At 42.1% G+C, this 23,829-nt stretch overlaps 1 protein-coding gene across 8 annotated transcripts in view; it reads left to right on the top strand.

Moving 5' to 3' along the window:
- Positions 1-23,829, top strand: part of CIT (citron rho-interacting serine/threonine kinase) — a 169,994-nt gene that overhangs the window by 26,957 nt on the left and 119,208 nt on the right. For 7 of the 8 annotated variants that reach the window (XM_027124739.1, XM_027124738.1, XM_027124737.1 and 4 more), the window contains 4 exons: positions 5,630-5,772; positions 6,655-6,748; positions 12,744-12,947; positions 14,392-14,545. In XM_027124739.1, the coding sequence (XP_026980540.1) occupies positions 5,630-5,772; positions 6,655-6,748; positions 12,744-12,947; positions 14,392-14,545 (595 nt within the window). Of the gene's footprint in view, positions 1-5,629; positions 5,773-6,654; positions 6,749-12,743; positions 12,948-14,391; positions 14,546-23,829 lie in introns of those variants that run through there. The other variant, XM_027124742.1, reaches the window with a different exon arrangement.

The following is a 23,829-nucleotide window of genomic DNA, read 5'->3' as shown; positions in this document are numbered from 1 at the left end:
TTTCCTTTAACCTCACCCACACCTTTACAGATAGGCTTGTCCTCAGTTAATGGCCTCAGTTACCTAGTTTGAGTGTGCAATTTCTTGCCAAGACTCTGGATGATTTGATGCTCGATGAGGATTTTTTTGAACAGAAGGATGACTCAGGCTGGGATTCGTATTTTCTGAAATAAAGGGCCTTCACTCTTTTTCTCTTGGTCACCTTGCCCTTCAAAAAATAATTTAGGGTTTGTGCCAGGGGCCACTCTGCTTGGAGTATCCATTCCCTCCTCCCCCGTGCCAAAGATCACGTACACTGGGCAGGGCGGGTAATGATGCCAACAGCATCCTTCCATTTTCAGGGCACTTTCAGTCATGCTGATTGTAGTGCAGGCATTTCAAGGACACGTTTCTAAGATGTGGCCAGCACGGTATGCCTCTGATGACACCAGTATGCAAATTGGGATAGAACGCTAAAGAGCTATTACATATCTACCCCGATACGCACACACATACATGCAAGCATGCGTGTGTATGTGCATGCGTGCGCACACACAACAAATACACACATTTATCCTTTGTTCCAGACACAACACAACTGGTGGGAATTGCCATCCCAGCACTCGGAGTATAGATGCAGACACCAGCAGAGAAGCTGCTGCTTCTTCCAAACCGAACACATGTAAGATTTGCCCTTTAATTAGCATCTGCAGCTGCTGCCATCAGAAGGGTCTGTCTCTGTTGGCCGGACCGTCTTTGCTTTAAAAGAGCAAGTCCATTATAGCTCCAAGCCAGGCTGGTCTGTCAGCTGCTGTGCTTCTCTGCCATCTGCAGGGTTGTCACATTGTTCAGGGCTGTTTCACTGTAGGGCTGTTTTCCGTCTTCTCATCTCCCTGGTCTCTGATTACCATGCCTTGGTGATCACTCTTGGGGTGGCCTGCAGGGACATCTCCCGTCCTTGCAAGGATGCAGGATCGTAGCTTCAGTGCTCATGGACTGGTTATGTTCCAGCCCTTTGTTGCCAGTGATCTTGTCTTGATACGCGGAATGGCTCCAGGAAGTCAGTGGAAAAATGTAAGCAGCAGAAGTGAGGGGTGTATTAAAGCCAGGCTTCAAACTGGGGCGCCTCTGCTGTAGAAGCGTGTCATTTAGTTGCAGTAAGGACCCGTGATGCCTCCGCAGCCTCATCAGCATCGGGTCTCAATAAAATGCTGGGTGGAGACCTCCCTGGCGGTCCGGTGGTTAGGATGTTAGGACTTCGAGCTTCCACTGCAGGGGGCACGGGTTTCATCCCTGGTCGGGGAACTAAGATCCCGCATGCCATGCAGAGTGGGCCCAAAAAACCCAAAAATAAACAAAAAAAAGAAACTAATAAATGAAAACATTAAAAAAAAATAAGTTCTGGGTTGGCTGCATCAGCATCACCCCAGTAGCTCCTTAAAAATGCAGATTCCTGGACCCCACCCCTGGAGCTTGTCCATGAAGTCTGGGGTTGGTCCGTGGACTCCACGTTTTTAGCAAGCTCCCTGAATGGTTGAGACGAGGAAGAGACATACTTTACCCTTTCATACTGCTGAATTCTTTTTCATTCTACTAGAATTACAGTTCCACGAAGGCAGGGATTTTTGTCTGTTTTAGTCCCTGCTGTTTTCCTGATATCTGGAATAGTGCCTGGCACATAATAGGCACTCACATATTTATGTGGATGAATGTGTTTTATCCATTTAAAAAAAGTGCTTCCCCAGGTGCCTCTGGCGTGCACGCGGTTCTGAGAAGCTCTGCCCCAGAGGACTTGCCAGTTTTCTTGGGTTAGGAGCCACATTTCTGGGGGGAACATTGCCTCCCTGGGCATCTCTGAATAGTAAAAAATCAGGCATGGAGTCATTTTGGGGGGCAAATCCAAATGCTGTGAATGGACTGTCTGGCACAGCCTGGGTGGTGACTTTGGTCTAATTTGTTCGTCAGTTCTGCTGACCCCGGTCTTTGGTTTACAGCGTGTCATCTGGTATGAAGACTTGAGAACTCTTGCTTTGTGACTTGATGATGCTTTTGGAGACTCTTTTTTTTTTTTTTTAAATGAAGTCTAGTTGATTTACAATGTCGTGCTAATTTCTGCTGTACAGCAGTGATTCAGTTATACATATATATATATATATTCTTTTTTTCATATTCTTTTCCATTACGATTTATCATAAGATATTGAATGTAGTTCCCTGTGCCATACAGTAGGACCTTGTTGTTTATCCATTCTATATTTAAAAGCTTACATCTGCTCACCCCAACCTCCCACTCCATCCTTCCCCCAACCCGCTCGGCAGCTACCAGTCTGTACTCTATGTTTGTGATTCTGTTTCTGTTGCGTAGATAGGTTTATTTGTGGCACATTTTAGATTCCACGTATAAGTGATATCATGTGGTATTTGTCTTTTTCTGACTTACTTCACTTGGTATGATAATCTGTAGTTGCATCCATGTTGCTGCAAATGGCATTATTTCGTTCTTTTTTTATGGCTGAGTAGGATTCCATTGTATTTATATACCACACCTTCTTTGTCCATTTATCTGTTGACAGACATTTAGCTTGTTTCCATATCTTGGCTGTTGTGAATAGTGTTGCTATGAACATGGGGTGCGTGTGTCTTTTTGAATTAGAGTTTTGTGCAGGTATATGCCAAGGAGTGGGATTGTTGGATCACATGGCAGCTCTATTTTCAGCTTTCTGAGGAGCCTTCCTACTGTTTTCCATAGTGGCTGCACCAGCTTACATTCCCACCAGCAGTGTAGAAGGATTCCCTTTTCTGGAGGCTCTTGATTTGGTACCGTTTTTGAAAGTGCAAAAGTGTTTTCTGAAAGTGTCCAAGTCCTGGTTCTTTATTATTTCTTTAGCCTAAACCGCAAGATCGATGAAGCTTGGCTTGACCACACACAAGCTATCTTCCCTTGGGCTCCATTCATCCCAGGATGAGTGACTGTACCCCGGTAAGATAGTTTGGGAATGGGGTAACATCTTGGGGCAGCCCAATTTACCCAGTAAATGCCCAAACTAAATTCTCCTAATGGTGTACGGTTGGAATTTGCAGTATGGTAATCTAGAATCTTGTTGGTGGGCCAAGTCTGATTAGGTTCTTTGATAAGGAGGTTTGTCGTTTAGTACATCTTTCTTGACCTCATGTTGCAGAGCATGCTGCCTAGCAGCTGTTGTCATTTTTGTTGCTTATTGATGAGCGCTTTTGAAGAAATGGAAAATTGTTTGACCAGTCAAAATTGTTTGACTAATCTAGTTTGGGCGGGGATTTTCAGCTTAGGAGTTTGGATCTTCTGAATAGGAGCAGAGAATATGTATCTTTTCGCCTTTCAAAGAGATGGCTTTGATTTTCTGAACTATTTTTCACGAGTCATTACAAATAGAATCTTCAGGAGTCACCGCTAAGTGTTAAATAGTGGTCCATTCGTGAGCTCTTAAAAGTGGCCAGCAGTTGCTACATGCTTGACTTTCTCAGCCTTAAACTCGCAAGCCGTTCTATTTTTTTCACATCTTTAATAGAGCCCGATTAGAAAATTTATAACTGCAACGTGTCGTCATAAATATGCATTGTTCTTATTATATTTTAAGACATTTTGGTTCTAAAAGCATGAGTACTTCCGTTATTATGTGTGAATTTTCTTTGTGTGTGTGGATATTTAAGACCTTTTTAATGACAATATATATTTAAAACAGACGTAAAAAATTAGCATTCACCCGTGTACCCAGGGCCTGTGGAGAACCAGGCTGGGACACGTGGGTGAGCTACAGGCAGCCAGGTGCCTCCTGCTGGCTCTTTGAGGACTGGCACGAGCAGCTTACGTCTGCCAAGACTTTGGGGAAAATAAAGTCTGCATATCAGCTGCCGCCCCTTCTCAGTGCTGCTGTTCTTGTTAGTTCATAAATCAGTTTTTTTTTTTTCCAGCAGTTGCAGTGCAAATGGAACCTTAGATCAAATTGTCCAGTATCTGCTTGAGTATCTGCTACGTGTAAGATGCCAGGTGACGAGGGGCCCTTGGGGAAGGCATGCAAGTCACTGGCCCCTCCCAGGGTCCCCGGTGTGGGGTTGACCTGGTGCTAGGCAGAGTCTTTACTGGACCAGCCTGGGGCCTCTGGGGACGTGTGCAGATGCTCCATATCTTACTTGACTAGAACTTTCTTCTAATTCTGGACTGAAAGCAAACAGAAGTTTGGAGGAGGATGAAGAGAATTCACATCCCAGAGTTGGCTTCTGGAATGCAGTGGTTTGTGAGATTTAGTGTTTTTTTTTTTTAAAAGACTTTTATTTGAATCTTGCCTCTTTCCAGAAAGGGTTTGAGACAGTTTAAAATAAAAGACATTTAAAATGTGGCTATGAGCCACACTTTAAAATGGGAAATCAGAGCAAAGGACAGGAGGGGTTGACGTGGATGCAGAGACGGTCAAAATGGGTCCCATCTTCTCCTAGCCAGAGCAGAGAGGATGGTGCCGTGAATTCAGGGAAAGGAAAGGACTTGAACAGCAGTGGAGGATCTCGTGGCCGCCAGGCACAGCATTGCGAGGGACTCAGTCTTATCCCCATTTTACAGAGGACAAAACTGAGAGGCAGAGAGGTGAAGTCACCGGGCTGAGGTTTGAAGCCTCTTGGGCAGATGAGCCTCCAAGCCTCGTGTTGACTCAGGAATGTCACCCCCGGTTATCATCAGACGGAGGAAGGATTTCAGTTTCTTGGGGTGGAAGACTTTCTTTTGCTAATTAAACATTTTCCCTGAGGCTGTACTTTATATTCTTCCAGGTTTTTTCCCTTAAGTATATACTAACAAATGTAATATGTGTTTTTTTAATCACAAAAAAGTTTTACTGTATCCTCTTTAGGGCATCACTATATATCATCATAGATGGCTTTCCATGGCAGAATGAATAGATCGAGTCCATTCATTTTTAGTATCTGCCTCTTGTCCCATAGTTTAGATAAATCATATTTTAGCAGTCTCTTAGTGATGGCTGTTTGGGTGATTTCCAGGGTTTCTTTTTCCCATGTTACAAACAATGCTTCATTGAATCTCTTTATCTGTCTATCTCCAAACTACTGTAAGTTCCTGTAAAATAAATCATCGGAAGCAGAATTACTGGTTCAGAGGGTATATGTTCACACTTAAAATTTTTAACAGAGATGGTCAGGTTGCCTTCCACACTGACTGTTTAAGGAAGAGATTGTATCATGTTTATTGCCCATCTCCTGTATTCTGCTGGGTGCTGAGGGAAATGCAGAAAGGATGCAAGAGGATTTCTTGCCCTCCAGGAATTTCTGTCTATGCTATGTACCTAATCCTAGGGAATGTCTGGGGTGTCTCCTTGGGTGGGTGGGTGAGTGGGTAGATTTAATTCAACTTTTCAAGCTTGCCTTGCAAACATTGCACATGGCGTTTAGGATTCATCTTTCATTGTATTGATTCTCTTGGGTAATGGGTGTAACTTCCTTAGGGCAGGGACCTTGTCCTACATGACTTACAGTATGTCTCATGCATCTTCATTGCTTTGTGGAGACATTGTAATTATAACATGTCAGGTAGTATTCGAGGATCCAATTGAGAACATTCCCCCTTTTTTGGGTGTATGAAGAATTAATAACTTTGGCATTCTATACAGGTCATGGAATATCAGCCTGGAGGGGATTTGCTGTCACTTTTGAACAGATATGAGGACCAATTAGATGAAAATATGATTCAGTTTTACCTAGCTGAACTCATTTTGGCTGTTCACAGCGTTCATCAGATGGGATATGTACATCGGTAAGTGAGGCTCCCTGGTAGTTGACTGGGGATTTGTCTGTATCACCTAAGAGTTCCTAAAATAGAGTGAATGATTTCAGCATGAAAATAATGCTTCAGCCAATTTTTAGCCCATCTTCACCATAATTTACTGAAAGCAAATTTTCCAAAATGGCAGATGTTTCAGCTTACCCATTCAACAGGGAAATAGATTTAAAATTGTGACATTCTCACGTTTGCTGGTAGGATCTGTCAATGCGCCTAATAAGACCGGGAGCTCTTGCATGGGTTCTCTGGGTGCTGTGGTAGGAAAACTGAATTTGATTTGTGCAAGGAGGCAGCATACCCCGGAGGAACAGAAGTGTGTGTAGTTGTACTTCTGACCTTGCCCGTTAGTAATTGACAAAGGTGTGCCCCCGCATCCTCGGTTGAAAAGTGTTTCTTTACATCTTCACTCAGCTAGTGTTTTACGAGCATCTGAGAATGTTGTGGGAATGGAATGATGGTTAGACCAGGAACCGCAAAATCCTGAATAGCGTCTCAGTTTTTCCATTGACTAGCCACATGGCCTTGGGCACATCCCCTAGCTTTTTGTGGCCTTAGCTCTCCTGAGGTAAAATGTGTGTCTCGAGGAGAAATAATCCATCTAATAACATTTATTTTGTTCCCTTTCCTTCTCTGCTTCCCTTCTCCTTCCTCCCTCCCTTCTATTCTTTCTCTCTCATTCTTTTACTTAAATTTGTTTTGCAAAATGCTTATTATGTATGTCCATCAGTAGGGAGGTTTGTATGGCAAAACCACAGGCACTAAGATTCTTGGCTGAAGGAAGATCCTAGGTTAGCAGTTGCTTGATGATTGTCATAGAGAAGATAACACTAATTTGTGGCCTTGATTTTCTTACAGAGACATCAAGCCCGAGAACATCCTCATTGACCGAATGGGACACATCAAGCTGGTGGATTTTGGATCAGCTGCTAAAATGAACTCAAATAAGATGGTAACAAAATAGAATAAGATAACTTAATAGAGCTTATACTACAAAGTGTTCTGAGGTCCTCATAAATTTGGAAAACATGGGATAAAGTTGAGTGACATTCTGGAGCCCTCGTCTGTCAGTGTGTGAAATGATTTCTCTGCAGGGTGGGTGGGGATGGGGACACAGCGATTTTCCAGACTTACTTGATCTGGTACCCTTTTATGTAAAATACCTGTTAATACCCTACAAAACATTTTTAGGAACATTCTTATAGTTTGGATTAAAAGATGGGAAAATGCTTATTTTGTTTTTCCCTTCTTTTTCCTTGCTTGTTAATAGATTGTCTTCTGTTACATTTTCTTTTTCACTTTAAATATTTTGGTGAAATGTAACCTTATTTACCTCAAATCCTCTATTTCCTATGCAATGAAATTGAAAGTAATCACCAGAAAATTTGAACCAAGCATTAAGCATTAAGAACCAAGTACTCAAAATGTCGATTCTAAATCCTGGACCTTTGGTAAAAATTAAGCTGTATTCCACATGCTAATAATTATTAAGCTGTATTCCGTGTGCTAATAGGAAGGCAAGAGGGAGCTATTGAGGTCAAGAGTGAGAATACTTTAGGAAAAAGATAAAGTAAAAGAAAATTAGAATTTAGAAACCTAATAAAGTTGGTACATACTAAAATGTAAATTTTCAGGTCAACTATGCAAAAAAATGGTAAGTCTAAGAAAAAATTGACTTAGATTTTAAGACTAACTTCCCAACTGAATCACTTGGTGATCTGGACAAATCCTTAGAAACTTGGGCTTTTATTCTTCCTCTAGAAAATACTGGGTCTAGTTAAAATGCAGAAATGAAGAGGTGAGGGGTGGCTGCGCTTCAGAATGCCTCCTGGGTCTGAGAGTTTAGTCCTTATGAAGGGCAATATATAAAATTTCCTTTTTTCCCTCAAGTTCCTTGGAGGAAAGGTGGGTATTATTATGTTGATGTGAGGAAAAGGATCTGGGTTTTGTTAACTGTTTGCATTCCAGGGTTTGGCCTCCCTGTTCTGCAGATCTGAGGCCCACTTGACATAACTTCCTTCAGGTTCAGGCTCTTGGAAAAACAGGCTCCTTACCTTGTCTGAGGTCAGGGTTTTTCCACCTTAGCACTGGTTGTTTTTTATCCCCCCCCTCAGATTATGTGCTTATAATCTATTACACTTGATCATTACGTTAATAATTAGATTAGAGTATCAAAGAATTTTATGTTTTAAAAATTATGTACAATTCAGAAACAGGCATGAGGGCTTCCCTGGTGACGTAGTGGTTAAGAATCCGCCTGCCAGTGCAGGGGACACGGGCTCGAGCCCTGGTCCGGGAAGTTCCCATATGACACGGAGCAACTAAGCCCGTGCGCCACAACTACTGAGCCTGCGCTTTAGAGCCAGCGAGCCACAACTACTGAGCCTGCTCTCTAGAGCCCGTGAGCCACAACTACTGAAGCCCGTGTGCCTAGAGCCCATGCTCCACAACAAGAGAAGCCACTGCAATGAGAAATCCGCACACCACAACCAAGAGTAGCCCCCGCTCGCCACAGCTAGAGAAAGCCCACGCGCAGCAACGAGGACCCAATGCAGACCAAAGAAAAAAAAAAGAAGAAACAGGCATGAAAAATTAGGTATTCAATTTAGTGGAATGAAGTACAGAAAAAAAGTTAAATCATGCAAAGTTTTATCATCTGGGATTCAAAAACCTATACCTTGCATTAATGACCTTAATAAAATCAGGCATCTAGAAATAAAATGAAGCCTAGATATGTAGTCAGCACCTCTGACATTTTGGTCTAGCGAATTCTTCGTTGGGGGTGGTACTGTCCTGTGTATTGTAGGATGTTTAGCTGCATCCCTGGTCTCTACCCACCGGATGCCAGTGACACCCTCCCCTCCAGTTGTGGCAACCAAAATGTCTCCAGACATTGCCCAGTGTTCCCTGGGGGACAGAATCACCCCTGGTGGAGAACCTCAGCTGTGGACTGAGAAGCATCAGAAGGCTTATCACTTCGAGCTGGCAATGTGTGTTTGCGATAAGAAAACCTACTGAGAAAACTCCGTTATGATCCAGAGTCACTGCTTGGGAAAGAAATGGGAATAAAGAGTAAGGTCCTATCTCTGCATCTGGAATCGCTGTCTTCAGAGCCCTCGGTGGAGAGACAGGACTCCTCTTCATTTTAAATGTCTATTTTTCAGTGCTGCAAACTGCCCTTTCCAATTCTGCGAGCGGTAGCAACACTCCCTTCAGGCGGGGAGCTTCCGGAGGCACTCAGGTTTATTTGCCGCTCGATGGTCAAGGAGATAATGGCCCTCAGTCCTACACACTTGAGAATGTTGTAGCTCCTCTCCTCTTAGAGAATAGCCTCCCCAGAACTTTGTGGTCTTAGGGCCAGAATGTGACAAGCAGATGAGAAGGAATTTTTAGCACTGCTTTAAGTGCAAAGGCCCTTTTGTTATAAAAGATCAACAATTTGCAATCTAGATCAAGTATGGATACAGAACTATACTTTTTTTTTTGTATTTTTGATCAGCGATGGTGGGTGAACCGTGTTTCCTTTAAATAGAATGTTTTATAGGTCTAAAGTAGGTTTTAAAAGTTTTTTTTTAGTACTCAAAATATACTATGTAAAATATAGTTCACACTTGCTGAAATTGTTGTATGTTACCTGAAATCCATTCATCCTTTTCCCTACCACCTGCCACGTATGGTCATTGTATTTTGGATATTTGTGAATCTTAGATCTGTTGAGTTTCCCATCTTCCATTGTCTTTATATTTAAGCTTTTTAGCCAGAATGTTGCTTGGGAGTATTTTCATTATGTTCCTCCAGGTGGACCATACTGCCTGGAAGTTTGGGTGTTGAGCAGGGATGTCACCCACTTCACCTTATTAGAATCTCAGAGAATGGCAAACAGCTAACAGTTCCAGTCTGTCTCACTCAGCCCTTGTGAAAACAGTTGTAAGGAGATTATAAATAAAGAGCATTATATAGCATGTTAAGAGATAATCACTACCATTTAGCAGTTGGAAACCCATAGGAGATAGCCCTTTTTGAGATTTATGGAGGAGTGAAAAGATTTTATTACTTTTCCATGAGAGGAACAACATAGCGAGAATATTTTTTCTGGCTGCTTCTGCAGGTGTATGTTTACCCTGGGCAGCTAGAGGAGTAAAGTTAGGTTTGAAACAGTTTTACGTATAAGCATTTTTACAGGAAGGGGATTGGGAGGAGGAAGACTGGTTTTCTTACCTTCTTCTCCATCTGCTTTCTGCTTGTAAAAGAATCTGCTGGGTTAATCCCCTCCTTCCCTCCTTTCTTTTCTTTTCAACCCTCTGTCTCTCGAAAATGTGACAGACTCTTCTGTCTCCTGGTCATTTTATTGTTGTCTCCTCCTGAACTGGTATATTTTCTTCCCTGTCAATACAGGGAAAATTAAAGTTCAGTAAAACTGGGGCCTTGTCAGATGGTTATACTGCAGTCAGGCTGCGCTCCTAGTACACGGTCCCACTTTTAATATCTCACCCAGAATAGCTGGCTGTGAATTGCCACCAGAGGATAGTGAAAGGATCTTGCAAAATCCTTATCAAGATGTGTCAGATTACATGTTGAACAGGTTTAATGTACTTGGAGGTCAGTAACTAATGGAAACTTAGGAGCCATTAATTTTCATTAAAAGTCTTTGTTAATTGATATTAATTACTGTGGTAGGAGAAGTACAGAAAGCAAGCTAGGGAATTTTTTTTTTTAATTTTGGAAATTTACAAAATTGTTAGACATAAATGTGTATAATCACATACCTGTTATGGGGCAAAAACAGTTGCAGAGTTATCCAACTCTTTGGTAAGTCTAACCATTAGTTTGAAAATGAGGCATTGACAGTTTATACCTTTTGCTGGGTCGTGCTGATAAACATGACCCAGTCAACTTCCTTTCAATTCTTTGGTTGTGAGTAAGTGACCAAGCCCTGGGAGCTGCCATCTCCTAAGGATATTCAGGAGAACTGAATTGTCCCCAAACAATCTAGTGTGATGATAAAATAAAATCTAATACATAGAAATGATGAATATTTGAGGATTGTGTATTAATGGTTTTGCAAAATAGGCATAAAGGGTAAGCATTTAATCAACTATACAGTGGCATTACCAATACCTAGTCAAACCAAGATGTTACAGTTTTCCTTCTCTTGTTTTGATATTTTAAAGATATTGTAAAACAACTATACCCCAATTTTAAAAAAAAAGATATTTATTTCTAGTTGTCAGCATTCAGGATTTTTTTTTTCCCCCCAAATCTTGTAATTTAATCTCAGTTCTGTGCTGAGCTCATTAACACACACACATTAAAAGACAGAAGTCTTGGCTTAAGCTTCCCAAAATCAAGGCCTCCTCTTGACCAAAGCTACACTCATTTCCTCAAGCTTAAGGTGTCCTGTCTTAGACCAAATATTTTCTCCTCTCTTCTCACTTTAGTCCCTCAGCACAGGCCTGTGGGTTTCTTGGGTGGCGTGACCACCTAACTTTCCCAGGCATGTGTTTGCAGTGGAAGCCCTATTGCTCAAAGTGATGGCTGACTGGTGTCAAGAATAACAGTATCGCACTGCTTTCTGGGTTTAGGGTTTGAAAAAAGCCTGTGATGGGCCTGAGGGAAGGGGTGAAAAGAGAGGGAGTAGGGACAATGATTTTGTTTCCTATAACAATGGGTCTTTGAGGCAGAGGAATAGACCAGATTAAAGTTTCGGGCTGGAAGAGCTTGGGTCTTCGTCACTGGGGAAAGGAGATCTCTTAGCATCTTCTTTAAACATTGACTTTCCTCTCAATCTCCATTCAAATCAAAGCAAAGCAAAGCAAATTGACGTTCTTGATATAAAGCCCAGCCTTAAAGGTATGTGGCCATACCTATAAAATCTCTCAGCTCACTCAGGGGCAATTAACACCCTTTAATGGGGAGAGAGCTCTTTTGTACCATGTAGCTGCTACTGTGAGAGGAGCCTTTTTAGATGTAGGGTTATTGGACAACTGGTCAACCCAATATGTGACTAACATCAGGCCCTCTCTGTTTTGATGAGGAATAAGGTTAGAGAGGTGATCCTTAGACTTCAAATTTCATGATTCAATAAAACTTCAAGACAATTTTGAAGACCAAAAGTTTGCCAGCTTACTAGGTTGCCTAGGAAGGAGTGGGGGTGAGGGGCAGAAAACATACCCTTTTCATCTGCATCATTTCAAGAAACAAAGTATGTTTAAACACTAAACCAGTCAGAAGGACAAATTCTCAGAAATAAGGACAGTTCTTTAAATGGAATATATTAGCTTTATAAAAAGACCTCGTACATTGTCCTGATATTTCTTTGTCAAGGTCAGGTGCTTCGGTACCATAGGATTGGAGGGCTCTGAGTCTCTGAACAGTGGGGAGGGAACCACAGAAACGGGATTTCGGGGTGAGGAAAATGAACTCATTAACATTTGACCTCTGGTAGAAATTATTTATCATGTCTTGCCCTGCGGGTGGGCCGAATAGGAATGTTGACTCCAAATATTTAAACTTGAGATATAACACATGCTTGCAGTATTGTGTTGCCAGCTAGCTGCCAGTTTTTCAATAGTGAGTAGATCTTTTAGATTCATCTTTACATGTTGTTATCGTTTTACTGTTTTCATACGTAAGAGAAGTTCTGTCGTATCAGTAAGATGTATCAGGAACGACATCTTCCTTTGTAGGCATATACCCAACTCATTTGTGTAACTAAATGTATGTATCATCAACAACCCTGGGCCCTTTGCCTTTGGATTATATTATGTGGTTTTGTTTTTTTTTTTTAAGTTAGTGAATCATTTGCTTTTCCTGATGCTGTGCCACTTGACAGAAAGTTCAAGTGCCTGGGAGAATAGTAATCAGTGGCAAATCAGCTTATGTCTGTTGGTAATCCATTTGAGGATAATTGAAAATTTGCTGTGTTCATTTTATTTATGGGTTTCCAGGTGAATGCCAAACTCCCAGTTGGGACCCCAGATTACATGGCCCCTGAAGTGTTGACCGTCATGAATGGGGATGGAAAAGGTGCCTATGGCCTAGACTGTGATTGGTGGTCAGTGGGAGTTATTGCTTATGAGATGGTTTATGGAAGGTCCCCATTCACTGAGGGAACCTCAGCCAGAACCTTCAGTAACATCATGAATTTCCAGGTAAAGAGCCATTATTAGATTTTGAAGTAATATTGAGAAATGTCGTTTAAAATTGTGCGAATGAAAGTTTATAATGTAAACCAGCAGTTCTGGATAATAACAACAACTACTTTATATAGCATTTTACGCCAAAAGTGGTTCTAAATGCTTTATTAATTGTATTATATTGACTCTCAGCTGCCAGTAATTATAAGCTTATGCCATCATTTTATGTACCATTAAAAAAGAAAAACTGCTGCCCATTAATCTAGGATATTTCATTGATTTCAGTGTTGTCAACTGTGAATAAAATGGGAATCTTAAAATTTGTGAAATATAGTTCATTAACTTGGCTAATCCTCAAACAATCCTGTGAGGTAGATGATATTATTATTTTCATTTTACAGATGAGGAAGCCAAAGCACAGAGTGGTTAAGTAACTTGCCCAAAATAGCACAGGCAGTCTGGCTTTGAAATCCATGTTCTTATATGCAATACTGCTTAGTACTGCTGGCTGTCAAACATGGTAGTAAAAGTCAAAGACATGGATTAGAAATACAGTAATAGATACATAAAGTAGAATTAAACCTATTTTCTGATAACTGTATTTGTCACTATAGTAAGCCCATTTCTTAAGGATATGATGAATATCTATGTTTTAGTTTCAACCAAAAGGAAAAAGAATGTATTTCACAGGTTTTTATATATCATCCAGTTTCTTCCTGGGATGCTTAATGCATATTTTTCTATGTACAGTACACTTTTTGTATGCTTAATACATGTATACATTATTTGTTATTCCTGAGTCTACTCCTGAGTTAAAGTTTCCCCTGAGATGATGCTTGGGGCTCATTTGTTTCCTTCATTTCCATCCATTCATTCAGTAACGAGTGAATTGCACTAGGCACTGTTAGGTGTTAGGTACCAGGTTTGCAGTTATGGGCAAGAAGGAGAAAGGCCCTCTTGGCCTTCTTTCTCCATCATCACACAAATCAAAATACACCGTGTATGTGCAAAAGCAGAACACGGGGAGCACGCAGGAGGGAGTGAGTGATAGGGTGGGAGAGGGAGGCCGGGAGGTAGGCAGGGAAGAGGGGCTGAGGTTGGGGAGGGCCTTCTGGGCAGAGAGGACAGAGTGATTTGTTCAGACAGCTTTAAATAGCTCATTATTGTTGGTTGGCAAACAGCGAGGTGGGGAGTGTAGGTAGATGAGATGGGAGAGGGTACAGGGATCAAGTTATGAAGCGTATTGAACCCTTGCAAGGGAGCTAGGCCTATTGATATGAATAGGCTGTTTATTTTGGGAACATGCCTTTGGTCCCAAGTTAAGAGGGCATAAAACTTCCTTCTTAAAAAAAAAAAGAAAGAAAGAAACTTGCATATACGAGAATTACTTTTTTAACTTGGAGACATGAGAAGCTGAATTTGCTAAGGGAATAATAATTATTATTATTTTTTGAAATAGCGGTTTTTGAAGTTTCCAGATGATCCCAAAGTTAGCAGTGAATTACTTGATCTGATCCAAAGTTTGTTGTGTGGCCAGAAAGAGAGACTGAAGTTTGAAGGCCTTTGCTGTCATCCTTTCTTCTCTAAAATCGACTGGAGTGACATTCGAAACTGTAAGTAGAGTCGTGTTCCTTCAATTCCAGTGTTGGGATTAAGAAACGCTTAAGAATGATCTGAAATTACTCTGGCCCACAGAAGCTGGTATAAATTATATAAGTAAGGGTTTTAATTACTTATAGGAGTAGAAAAGGGTAATGATGTAGCTGTCTTTAGTAATAAGTCTTCTTTAACATTGTTGGCACAGAACTGGGTCACTTAATCAAACTCTGTGTTTATGTGGCCTTTGGATTATTACCCCTCAGTACATTAGAGGTACAGATTGATAGAGAGTGAAGGTTGTCACTTGGTTTGACAGAATTTCTTCCCAGAAGAAGAGTGGACCTAACTATTTCGTTCACAAGAATAGGAAAAAGACTCAGATTAGGCAAAGTGCCAGGGTTGCTCTGCTAATGGCCAAGCCTGCCCTAAGGCCATGAATGCCTTGCTGTGTTCGTTTGTTTCCCTCTAAAATATTTGTCTTTGCTCACAAGCATGTAAAACCTATAATGCACATGCACAGTGGATTCATTCATACATCGCCTTGTTATCAATTAGTGCAAACTAAATTCATTAAAAACAAAGACCTGATTTGTTATCAACAAATGCAAAATGCTTGGTGTTTTACAAATTGGTAGTTTTTTTTCAACCTTTTTATTCTTGGATGTGTTGTTGATTGAATGTGATCTAATGACCTGACCCAGTGATTAGTGTAGATTAGGGTCTGCAGGAAAGCAGTTGGCCTGGTTGAGTGTTTGATTTTTAGTGATTTCCCTCCTGATAGGGAAATGGAATCCATTTCTAGGTGTCAAAACCAGGCTTCTGGTTGGATCTGTATTGTAATTATAACCTCTTGTACCTTCAGCTGGAATGTATGAGTTGGGTTAACAGGCAGTATTGTCCATTTTGATGGTTTCTCTGACCCCCTGCCAAAATATTTAAGTAGGCTGTATTTCCATAAATTGCTCTTGGCATTTTTTTTTCTTCCGTGAGCGACATCACTGTATTTTTCAAATCTTTAGGCAGCAACCCCCAGATCTCCAAGGTTCAGAGCTTTTAACCAGCAATACGTTTTTTGTTTTTTCTGGCTGCGCCGAGTGGCTTGTGGGATATTCGTTATATCCTGACCAGGGATTGAACCTGCACCCTCAGCAGGGAAAGCACCGAGTCCTACAGGACCACAGGACCGTCAGGGAATTCCGAAATTCCCGCAGCAATATGTTTTCAGTGTGGTCTTCCTTTTTTGCTTTTGGAAAGATTTGAAACAGTTTCTTTTTGATGCTGCTCAGATACTTAATCTTTTCTGGCATTACCTTATCTCTGTAATCTTGAATAAGAAAGTTCATTTTTTTATGCCTGCCCTTGCCGATGGTGTCTAATAATGTATCTTCACTCTAGTAAGTCAGTGAACGGTGATTAATTACACAGGTAACTTTATTCTGTATTTTGGTAAACCTTGATGTTATTTTTGGTATCATGTCAGAATTCTCAGATTTCGTTCTAGTCTTTTCCTCTCAGGCTGTTTATTGGTTTTAGGCTTGTTGGGCTTACGAGGGTAAGTACTGTTCTGTAAATTATAATACATAGTGCCCAGGGAGGATATGTGTTGGCGCAGAGTGTGGCCCCTGCTGTCCATCATGAGGCCCATCTTGTGGAAAGTCGTGGTTATCACTGGGATGAGATGACTCTGGGATGGGTCACTGCAGTCTTGGTCATCTTCACACTTGTTGCCTCCACACTTGACTCACCATGTCTCCTGTGGTCCTGCTTAATGTTTCCATATCCTGATAAATATCCACTTAGTTTTTCCTTATCTTTAACACGTGTTTCTCCCCCTCCTACACCCAGTTCATATGAGGGAATTCTCATCCAGCTGAATCCTGATTCTTTTTTTAAACTTATTTTTTAAAATAAAAACTGTGGGCTTCCCTGGTGGCGCAGTGGTTGAGAGTCCGCCTGCCGATGCAGGGGACGTGGGTTCGTGCCCCGGTCCGGGAAGATCCCACATGCCGCGGAGCGGCTGGGCCCGTGAGCCATGGCCACTGAGCCTGTGCGTCCGGAGCCTGTGCTCCACAACGGGAGAGGCCACAACAGTGTTTTGCGTACAGCAAAAACAAAAAACAAAAAACACAAAAAAATAAAAATTGTATATATTTAAGGTGCGCAACATAGTGATTTGATATACATACGTAATGGTGGAATGATTACTATAGTGAAGCTAATTAACATAGTTTCCTCCCTCCCTCCCTCCTTCTCTCTCTCTCTTTCCCTCTTTCTCTCTCTCTCTCTCTTTCCCTCCCTCCCTTTCTTTTTTCTTTCTTTTATGAGAGAGCACCTGAAATCTGCTCTCTTAACAAATTTTCAGTATTCACTACAGTATTATTAAGTGTAGTCATCACACTGTACATTAGATCTCTAGGACTTGTTCATCCTACATCACTCCAACTTTGTACTCTTTGACCAGAATCTCCCCATTTCCCCCACCTCCCCACCCCTAGTAACCATCTTTCTACTCTGTGCTTCTATGTATTGGACTTTTTTAGATTCCACATATGAGTGAGATCATGTAGTTTTTTTCTTTCCATGCATGTCATATTGCCCTTTGCACCGTGACCTCCAGGTTCATCCATATTGTTGCAAATGGCAGGATTTCCTTCTTTTTTTTAAGGCTGAGTAATATTCCATCACACATATGTAAATAATGCATTCGTCCACTGATGGACACTTAGGTTGTTTCCATATCTTGGCTACTGTGAATAATGCTGTCATGAACGTGAGAGCACAGATAGCTCTTTGAAGTACTGATTTCATTTTCCTTGGGTGTATACCCAGAAGACGGATTCCTGGATCACATGATAGTTCTATTTTTAGTTCTCTGAGCAACGTCTATACTGTTTCCATAGTGGCTGCACCAATTTATATTACTACCAACAGTGCACAAGGAGTCCCTTTTCTCTACATCCTTGCCAATAGTGATTATCTCTTATCTTTTTTTTTTTTTTTTTTTTGCGGTACGTGGGCCTCTCACTGTTGTGGCCTCTCCCGTTGCGGAGCACAGGCTCCGGACGCGCAGGCTCAGTGGCCATGGCTCACGGGCCTCGCCGCTCCGCGGCATGTGGGATCTTCCCGGACCGGGGCATGAACCCGTGTCTCCTGCATCGGCAGGTGGACTCTCAACCACTGTGCCACCAGGGAAGCCCCTTATCTCTTATCTTTTTGATGATAGCTATCCTAACAGGTGTGACGTGGTATCTCATTGTGGTTCTGATTTGCATTTCCCTGATGATTAGTGATGCTGACCACCTTTTCATATACCTGTTGGTCATTTGTATGTCTTCTTTAGAAAAATGTCTTTTCATGTCTTTTGCCTTGAATCCTGATTCTAAAACTCTAACAGAAACTCTTGGTGTGTTTTTTTTTTATAAATTTATTTTATTTATTTACTTTTGGCTGTGTTGGGTCTTCGTTGCTGTGCACGGGCTTTCTCTAGTTGCGGCGAGCGGGGGCTACTCTTCGTTGCGGTGGGCAGGCTTCTCATTGTGGTGTCTTCTCTTGTTGCGGAGCACAGGCTCTAGGCGCGTGGGCTTCAGTAGTTGTGGCATGTGGGCTCAGTAGTTGTGGCTCATGGGCTCTAGAGTGCAGGCTCAGTAGTTGTGGCACATGGGCTTAGTTGCTCCGTAGCATGTGGGATCTTCCCGGACCAGGGCTCAAACCCATGTCCCCTGCATTGGCAGGCGGCTTCTTAACCACTGAGCCACCAGGGAAGTCCCTCTTGACGGTTTTTAAAATATAAGTCCCAATACAGTCGTTCAGAAGAGTCATGAAATATGTTTGCCTTAAAGAAAATTTCTTGTAATTTATTTTCTTTCTAAGATGAATTAATTGATTATTTTAATTTTTATTTCTTGGCCGCATTGTGCAGCTTGCAGGATCTTAGTTCCCTGACCAGAGGTTGAACCCAGGCCCCCGGTAGTGAAAGCGCTGAGTCCTAACCACTGGACCATCAGGGAACTCCCAATTTCTTGCACTTTAAATAAACATTTTACTTTGGAATAATATCAGATTTATAGAAAAGTTGCAAAGATAGTACAGAGAGTTCCCACCTACGCTTCTCCCAGTTTCTCTTAATGTTAGCATCCTACATAACAATACCGCATTTGTCAAAATAGGATTAGCATTAGTACATAACTATTAATTAAACTTCGACTTTATTCCAGTTTCCCCACACATGTCCCTTTTCTGTTCCAGGAATCAACCCAGGGTACCATATTGCAATTAGAATGTATGCAGTAGATATGACTTATCATGGCTGAGATGCTTGTGTAGCTCAGCCAGTGGGTGGGATCTCCATGCCCACTGAGGATTGGTAGGGCCTTTTCCTGGAGGTTCCATGGCATCCCTGACTGCACAGAGTGCTATGGTATTCATTTTCAGTGTCTCCTAGCAGATTTTATTGCTTTCCACCAACCTCTGATCCTTGTGTATTTGCAATCAACTCCGGGTTTGTGATTGAAAACATTGCTGGACTCCATGCCATTTGAGCTATTTTCTACTAGGTAACTCTAACAGAAATTATGCCTTTGTTTAGTCCTGTTTCTCACACACATTGAGTGACTCTCATCAACCAAAGCACTTGAAGTCATTAGGTTTCCCGAGTTCCTAGTTGCTGCTCACATGCCTTGTGGTTCCAGGCTGTTGCATATTTCCACACACGAGACTGTCTCTTGATGAAAGCAACATTAGCCTTTCTGCTATTTCATCGCTAATTCTTCTTTTTCTTGTTGTAACCAATGAAAGGAAGTAGTGCTTAACACAACAGGTAATAGTCTTCTAAAACTCATTATCTCAAGAGGTGGTCCTGGCAGGATATATAAATGCAATTTAAAAAGCGTTTGGGCAAGTTTATGAGTGACAGAATTGGGAGTGGCTACTGGGAGAAACTAGGACATGCCTTGGCTTTGACCCCTGAGGTCAGATGGAGCATCTGCACCTTCTTGGGTCCGGCCCCTTGGAGTTGCTGTGGGCAACACCACCTGAATCAGGAATCTGACCTAGTTCAGGAGTGTTTATTCTCCCAGCAAGTCAAGAGCTCTCTGATGCGTTACTGCCACTCTCATGGGTTACCGTGCACCTATTACCCTGATGTTTCATTCCCAGCCTCATGCGATCAGATGTAAAGTTGAGTTTTTAGCTGCTTATTACTATAATTTCAAGGCTGCTTTCCAAGTTTTAGTAGGGGGCCTCTTAAGTATACTAGCTGCCCCGAGCTGTGCAATTCCAGTGATGTTTCAGATATTGGGCAGGAGTCTGATTGTACCCCCCGCCTGATTTTCTGGGCTTCTGGAAAGTTGAAGCCAATCAGACCCCCTCTTTCGTGCCTTTGGGGTTATGCCTACCTTTCCTGGCATCATGCACCTGTTAGTGTCAATGGGAGAGTTTTACTGTCAGGTGTGCCCTTCTACTCACATCTTTTTAAATGTCTTCCCCCAAAGGCATAGTGACGTCAACGGAACCAGCATGCTTGCACCTTTCATCCAAACCAGCCAAGTCTTGACAGTGAGAAACGCTTAATGAGAGTGTTGATTGTAGGTTGTTTCCTAGAGCATCTATGGCTAATGCTCTAGAGAACTTGTTTTGTCTGTTGCTTATGACTCGGCCTTCTTCTCTTGAATCATCTTCCTTTCACTCTTCTCAGAAAGGCACAGTTCTTGCAAAATCACTCTTGAGTTTCCAGGTCCTTAGCATTTGTTACAGAGAGTACGTTTCATTTCCATCCGGTAGTGACTCAGTGGTGGTCATGTGCTGATCTGCCTTGAGATTTTCCCCTGCTGAAGAGGTTCCTTTGTCGTTGATCATTATTCACTACCTGGCCCCCGAACGGCTGTAGTGAAACCGCAGATGCACAACCCTGTGATCACTCTATAAACCTGAGGGATGATGGCCTTTGGTTTAAAGGAAAGGGAGTCTATGGCTTCCTAGCCTCAGGTGAAATTCTCACTTATTGTTGCGTGTAGAAATCAGCACCGTGAGACTCACTGGGTGTTTTATTTCAGTCCTTCAGTCTGATAGGAAACACTGGTTAAGTAGCAACTGTTTGGTGACAACCACCAGGTATTTAAGTATATTATGCTACGTTACTTCAAAACAATTCAGAGGTAAGAATTATTGTACCCATTCTACAGATAGGTACACTGTGGTAACTTGTCCCAGGTCATACAGCAAGTGAGAGAGAGGTTCTAGATTTGGGTTGAGGTCTGGGTGGTTCTAGATAGAGCCCGTGCTCTTAGAGCAATACCATGCATGCCTTAGCGTAAATAATTGTTATTAGTCATGTTTGTGTTGATGACAAATAATAAACCACTCTTTAGTCTCTGTGTCTGTTCAAGCACATTTGGAATTTGTAGCAATTCTGAATCTACAAGATTCTTCATGATATCTGAGTGCTACATGCTAAGTGCTGTGTGCTGTGTGCTGTGTTAGGTGCTGTAGCTCTATTGATGAATAAATTTGGATACACCCCTGCTTTCAGGGAACGTACAGTCTAAGTTATAGGTCCCTTGCTTAAACAGAGCTGTAATCCTGTTTAAATTGCCATACCACATAATGGTAGGAAGTTTGGGAACTCCCTGGTGGTCCAGTGGTTAGGACTCTGCACTTTCACTGCCGTGGGCCCAGGTTCAATCACTGGTTGGGGAACTAAGATCCTGCAAGCTGTGTGGTGTGGCCAAAAAACCAAAAAAGTAGAAAGTTGAATGCTTAGTAGGTCACCCACTGGCTTACTGAACCACATATGCTTGATCTTAAACAAAATGTAGACTGTGACCCAGTGACCCCTTCCCCATATACAGCATCCCCTTCTTTCTGCTAATCTATTACCCTCCCCATACCTCAGATCTAGCCTGGGAAAGGACCACGTTGGATCGATGACTCACTTCTAAAAATTTTTTTTTTATAAAGCTGTTTTCTTTCTTTCTTTCTTTATATTTTATTTATTTATTTTTGGCTGCATTGGGTCTTCGTTGCTGCACGCGGGCTTTCTCTAGTTGCTGAGAGTGGGGACTACTCTTTGTTGTGGTGCACGTGCTTCTCATTGCGGTGGCTTCTCTTGTGGAGCACAGGCTCTAGGCGTGTGGGCTTCAGTAGTTGTGGCATGCAGGCTCAGTAGTTGTTGCGCATGGGCTCTAGAGCGCAGGCTCAGTAGATGTGGTGCACGGGCTTTGTTGCTCTGTGGCATGTGGGATCTTCCCGGACCAGGGCTTGAACTCGTGTCCCCTGCATTGGCCGGCGGACACTTAACCACTGCGCCACAGGCAAGTCCTCACTTCTAAAATTGTGATTTATAGTCTCAAGGTGAATTGAGAGGACTTGATTCATGTTTTCTGTTTATTCTAGGTTATGTAGTTTCTCAACCTCGACACTGTTGACATTGAGGACCAGGTAATTATTTGTTCAGAGACTGTTCTGTGAATTGCAGGGTGTTTAGCAGCACCCACAGATGCCAGTTGCACTCTGCCCCCTGTGGCAACCCAAAATGTCTCCAGACATTTGCCCAGTGTCCCTTGGTGGGTACAGCCGCTCCTAGTTGAGAACCATTGTTTTAGAAGAATTGGTCGGATAGTTACCAGGAGAGAGAATATCACAGTAATCAGAGTCACTCAAGACTCCCATTGCTAACCAGCAGTGGAACTGTAGTCTGGGGTCAGGGGGACCCTGCTTCACTGAGTGTGGTCCATGGACCAGTGGCATCAGCATCACCGATATCACCTGGGAGCTTGTTAGAGATGCAGACTCAGGCTCCCCTCCACCCCAGACCTGCTGAGTCAGAAGCTGCACTTCAGTAAGATCCCTAGGAATAAAATTTCTGTGTGTAGCATTTGTGAAGCCCTGCTAAAGGAGAAAACGAGATCTGTCAGCCTGAGAGTTTCTTGTGCATCTTGGCTGGGTTCTCCTCATTTTTTCCACTGGGCTCAGGGTAAGGGGAGACCGCTTTTTGGCTAAGGACTTCCCCGGGTGGATGGAAATGCTTGGAAATGCTGGATTTTAGGTTCTGCTTTTGATGAATTTAAAGCTTTTCTTTCAGATGGACTGTACATCCTTCATATCTTTCGAGATGGTGGTTTAACTTAATCTCTTCCTGCTGATAGCAAATAGGTGGTTGTATAAAAGGCATTTGTATGCCTTCTACCCACTCTCCCCACCATTACTCTTGTCCCATATTTACTTTTTTTCTTTTTAATTGAAGTATATTTTGGTTTGCAATGTTGTGTTGGTTTCAGGTGTACAGCATAGTGATTCAGTATTTTTGCAGATTATGTTCTATCATAGGTTATTACAAGGTAATCGGTATAATATTTACTTTCAATTAATGATGGATTACATTTCCTTCATTATCACTTTTTAGGTGTGTATTATATTGCCGTGCCCTTTACTGAGTACCTACTATGTGCCTGGGGCCCTGCAAAGCACACTATGCATATTATTGTCCTATTTACTCCTCCTAAAACCTCTATGAGGCAGACACTATATTTGGGCCCACAGTACAGATGAGGATACTGAGGCCTAAAGAGATGAAGCCACTGGCAAAGGGCCAGTAGTTGAACCAGTAGTTGGCAGTGGTAGGAGTCTAACTCAGGTCTCCCTGACTCCAAATTCACTTTGCTTTATTTTGGGCCGTGCCGTGCAGCTAGTGGGATCTTAGTTCCCTGACCAGGGATTGAACCCAGGCCCTTGGCAGTGAGAACGTCCTAACCACTGGACCGCTAGGGAATTCCCAAGTTCAATTTGCTTTTTAAAAATTTATTTGAAAAAGCAGTACAGTCCATGATAAAAAAAAAAAAAATTCAAGCAACACAGAAGGTTAAATAGTGAAAAATTGTCTCCTTCCCACCACATGCCCAGTGCCTCTCCCTAAAGTGAACCATTATTGTCAATTTCTTGTGTAACTTTCCAAGACATTCTGTATGCTAATATAAACACCAGTATAGTCTGTACTCAACTGCATTGTTATACTGACTCCTAAGAATTCCGGAGTTTTTATTGTCAGGCTGTTTTCCTGCATCATTGAAATAAATGAAGGAGAAGTCTTTGTACAATCCCACCATGTTTATACTTTGAATTGGCCATCCTGACATTGAGTTCTGATGAGTGGTTCTCTCTTCTCAAATGAAAACCCCTTATGGTTTTGACATGCATATTTCATTTATTTCTTTTGGTGTTCTGCTTTTAGAATAGCGTTATCTCAGTGACTTGTACATTGTGTGTGTGTGTGTGTGTGTGTGTGTGTGTGTGTGTGTGTGTGTGT

This window comes from Aethalodelphis obliquidens, unplaced genomic scaffold, assembly GCF_003676395.1.
Source record: "Aethalodelphis obliquidens isolate GAN/ISIS:26980383/991018 unplaced genomic scaffold, ASM367639v1 scaffold28, whole genome shotgun sequence".
Taxonomy (NCBI): domain Eukaryota; kingdom Metazoa; phylum Chordata; class Mammalia; order Artiodactyla; family Delphinidae; genus Aethalodelphis; species Aethalodelphis obliquidens.
The sequence above is the reverse complement of the archived record's forward strand: the minus strand, read 5'-3'. Positions and strand labels throughout refer to the sequence as shown.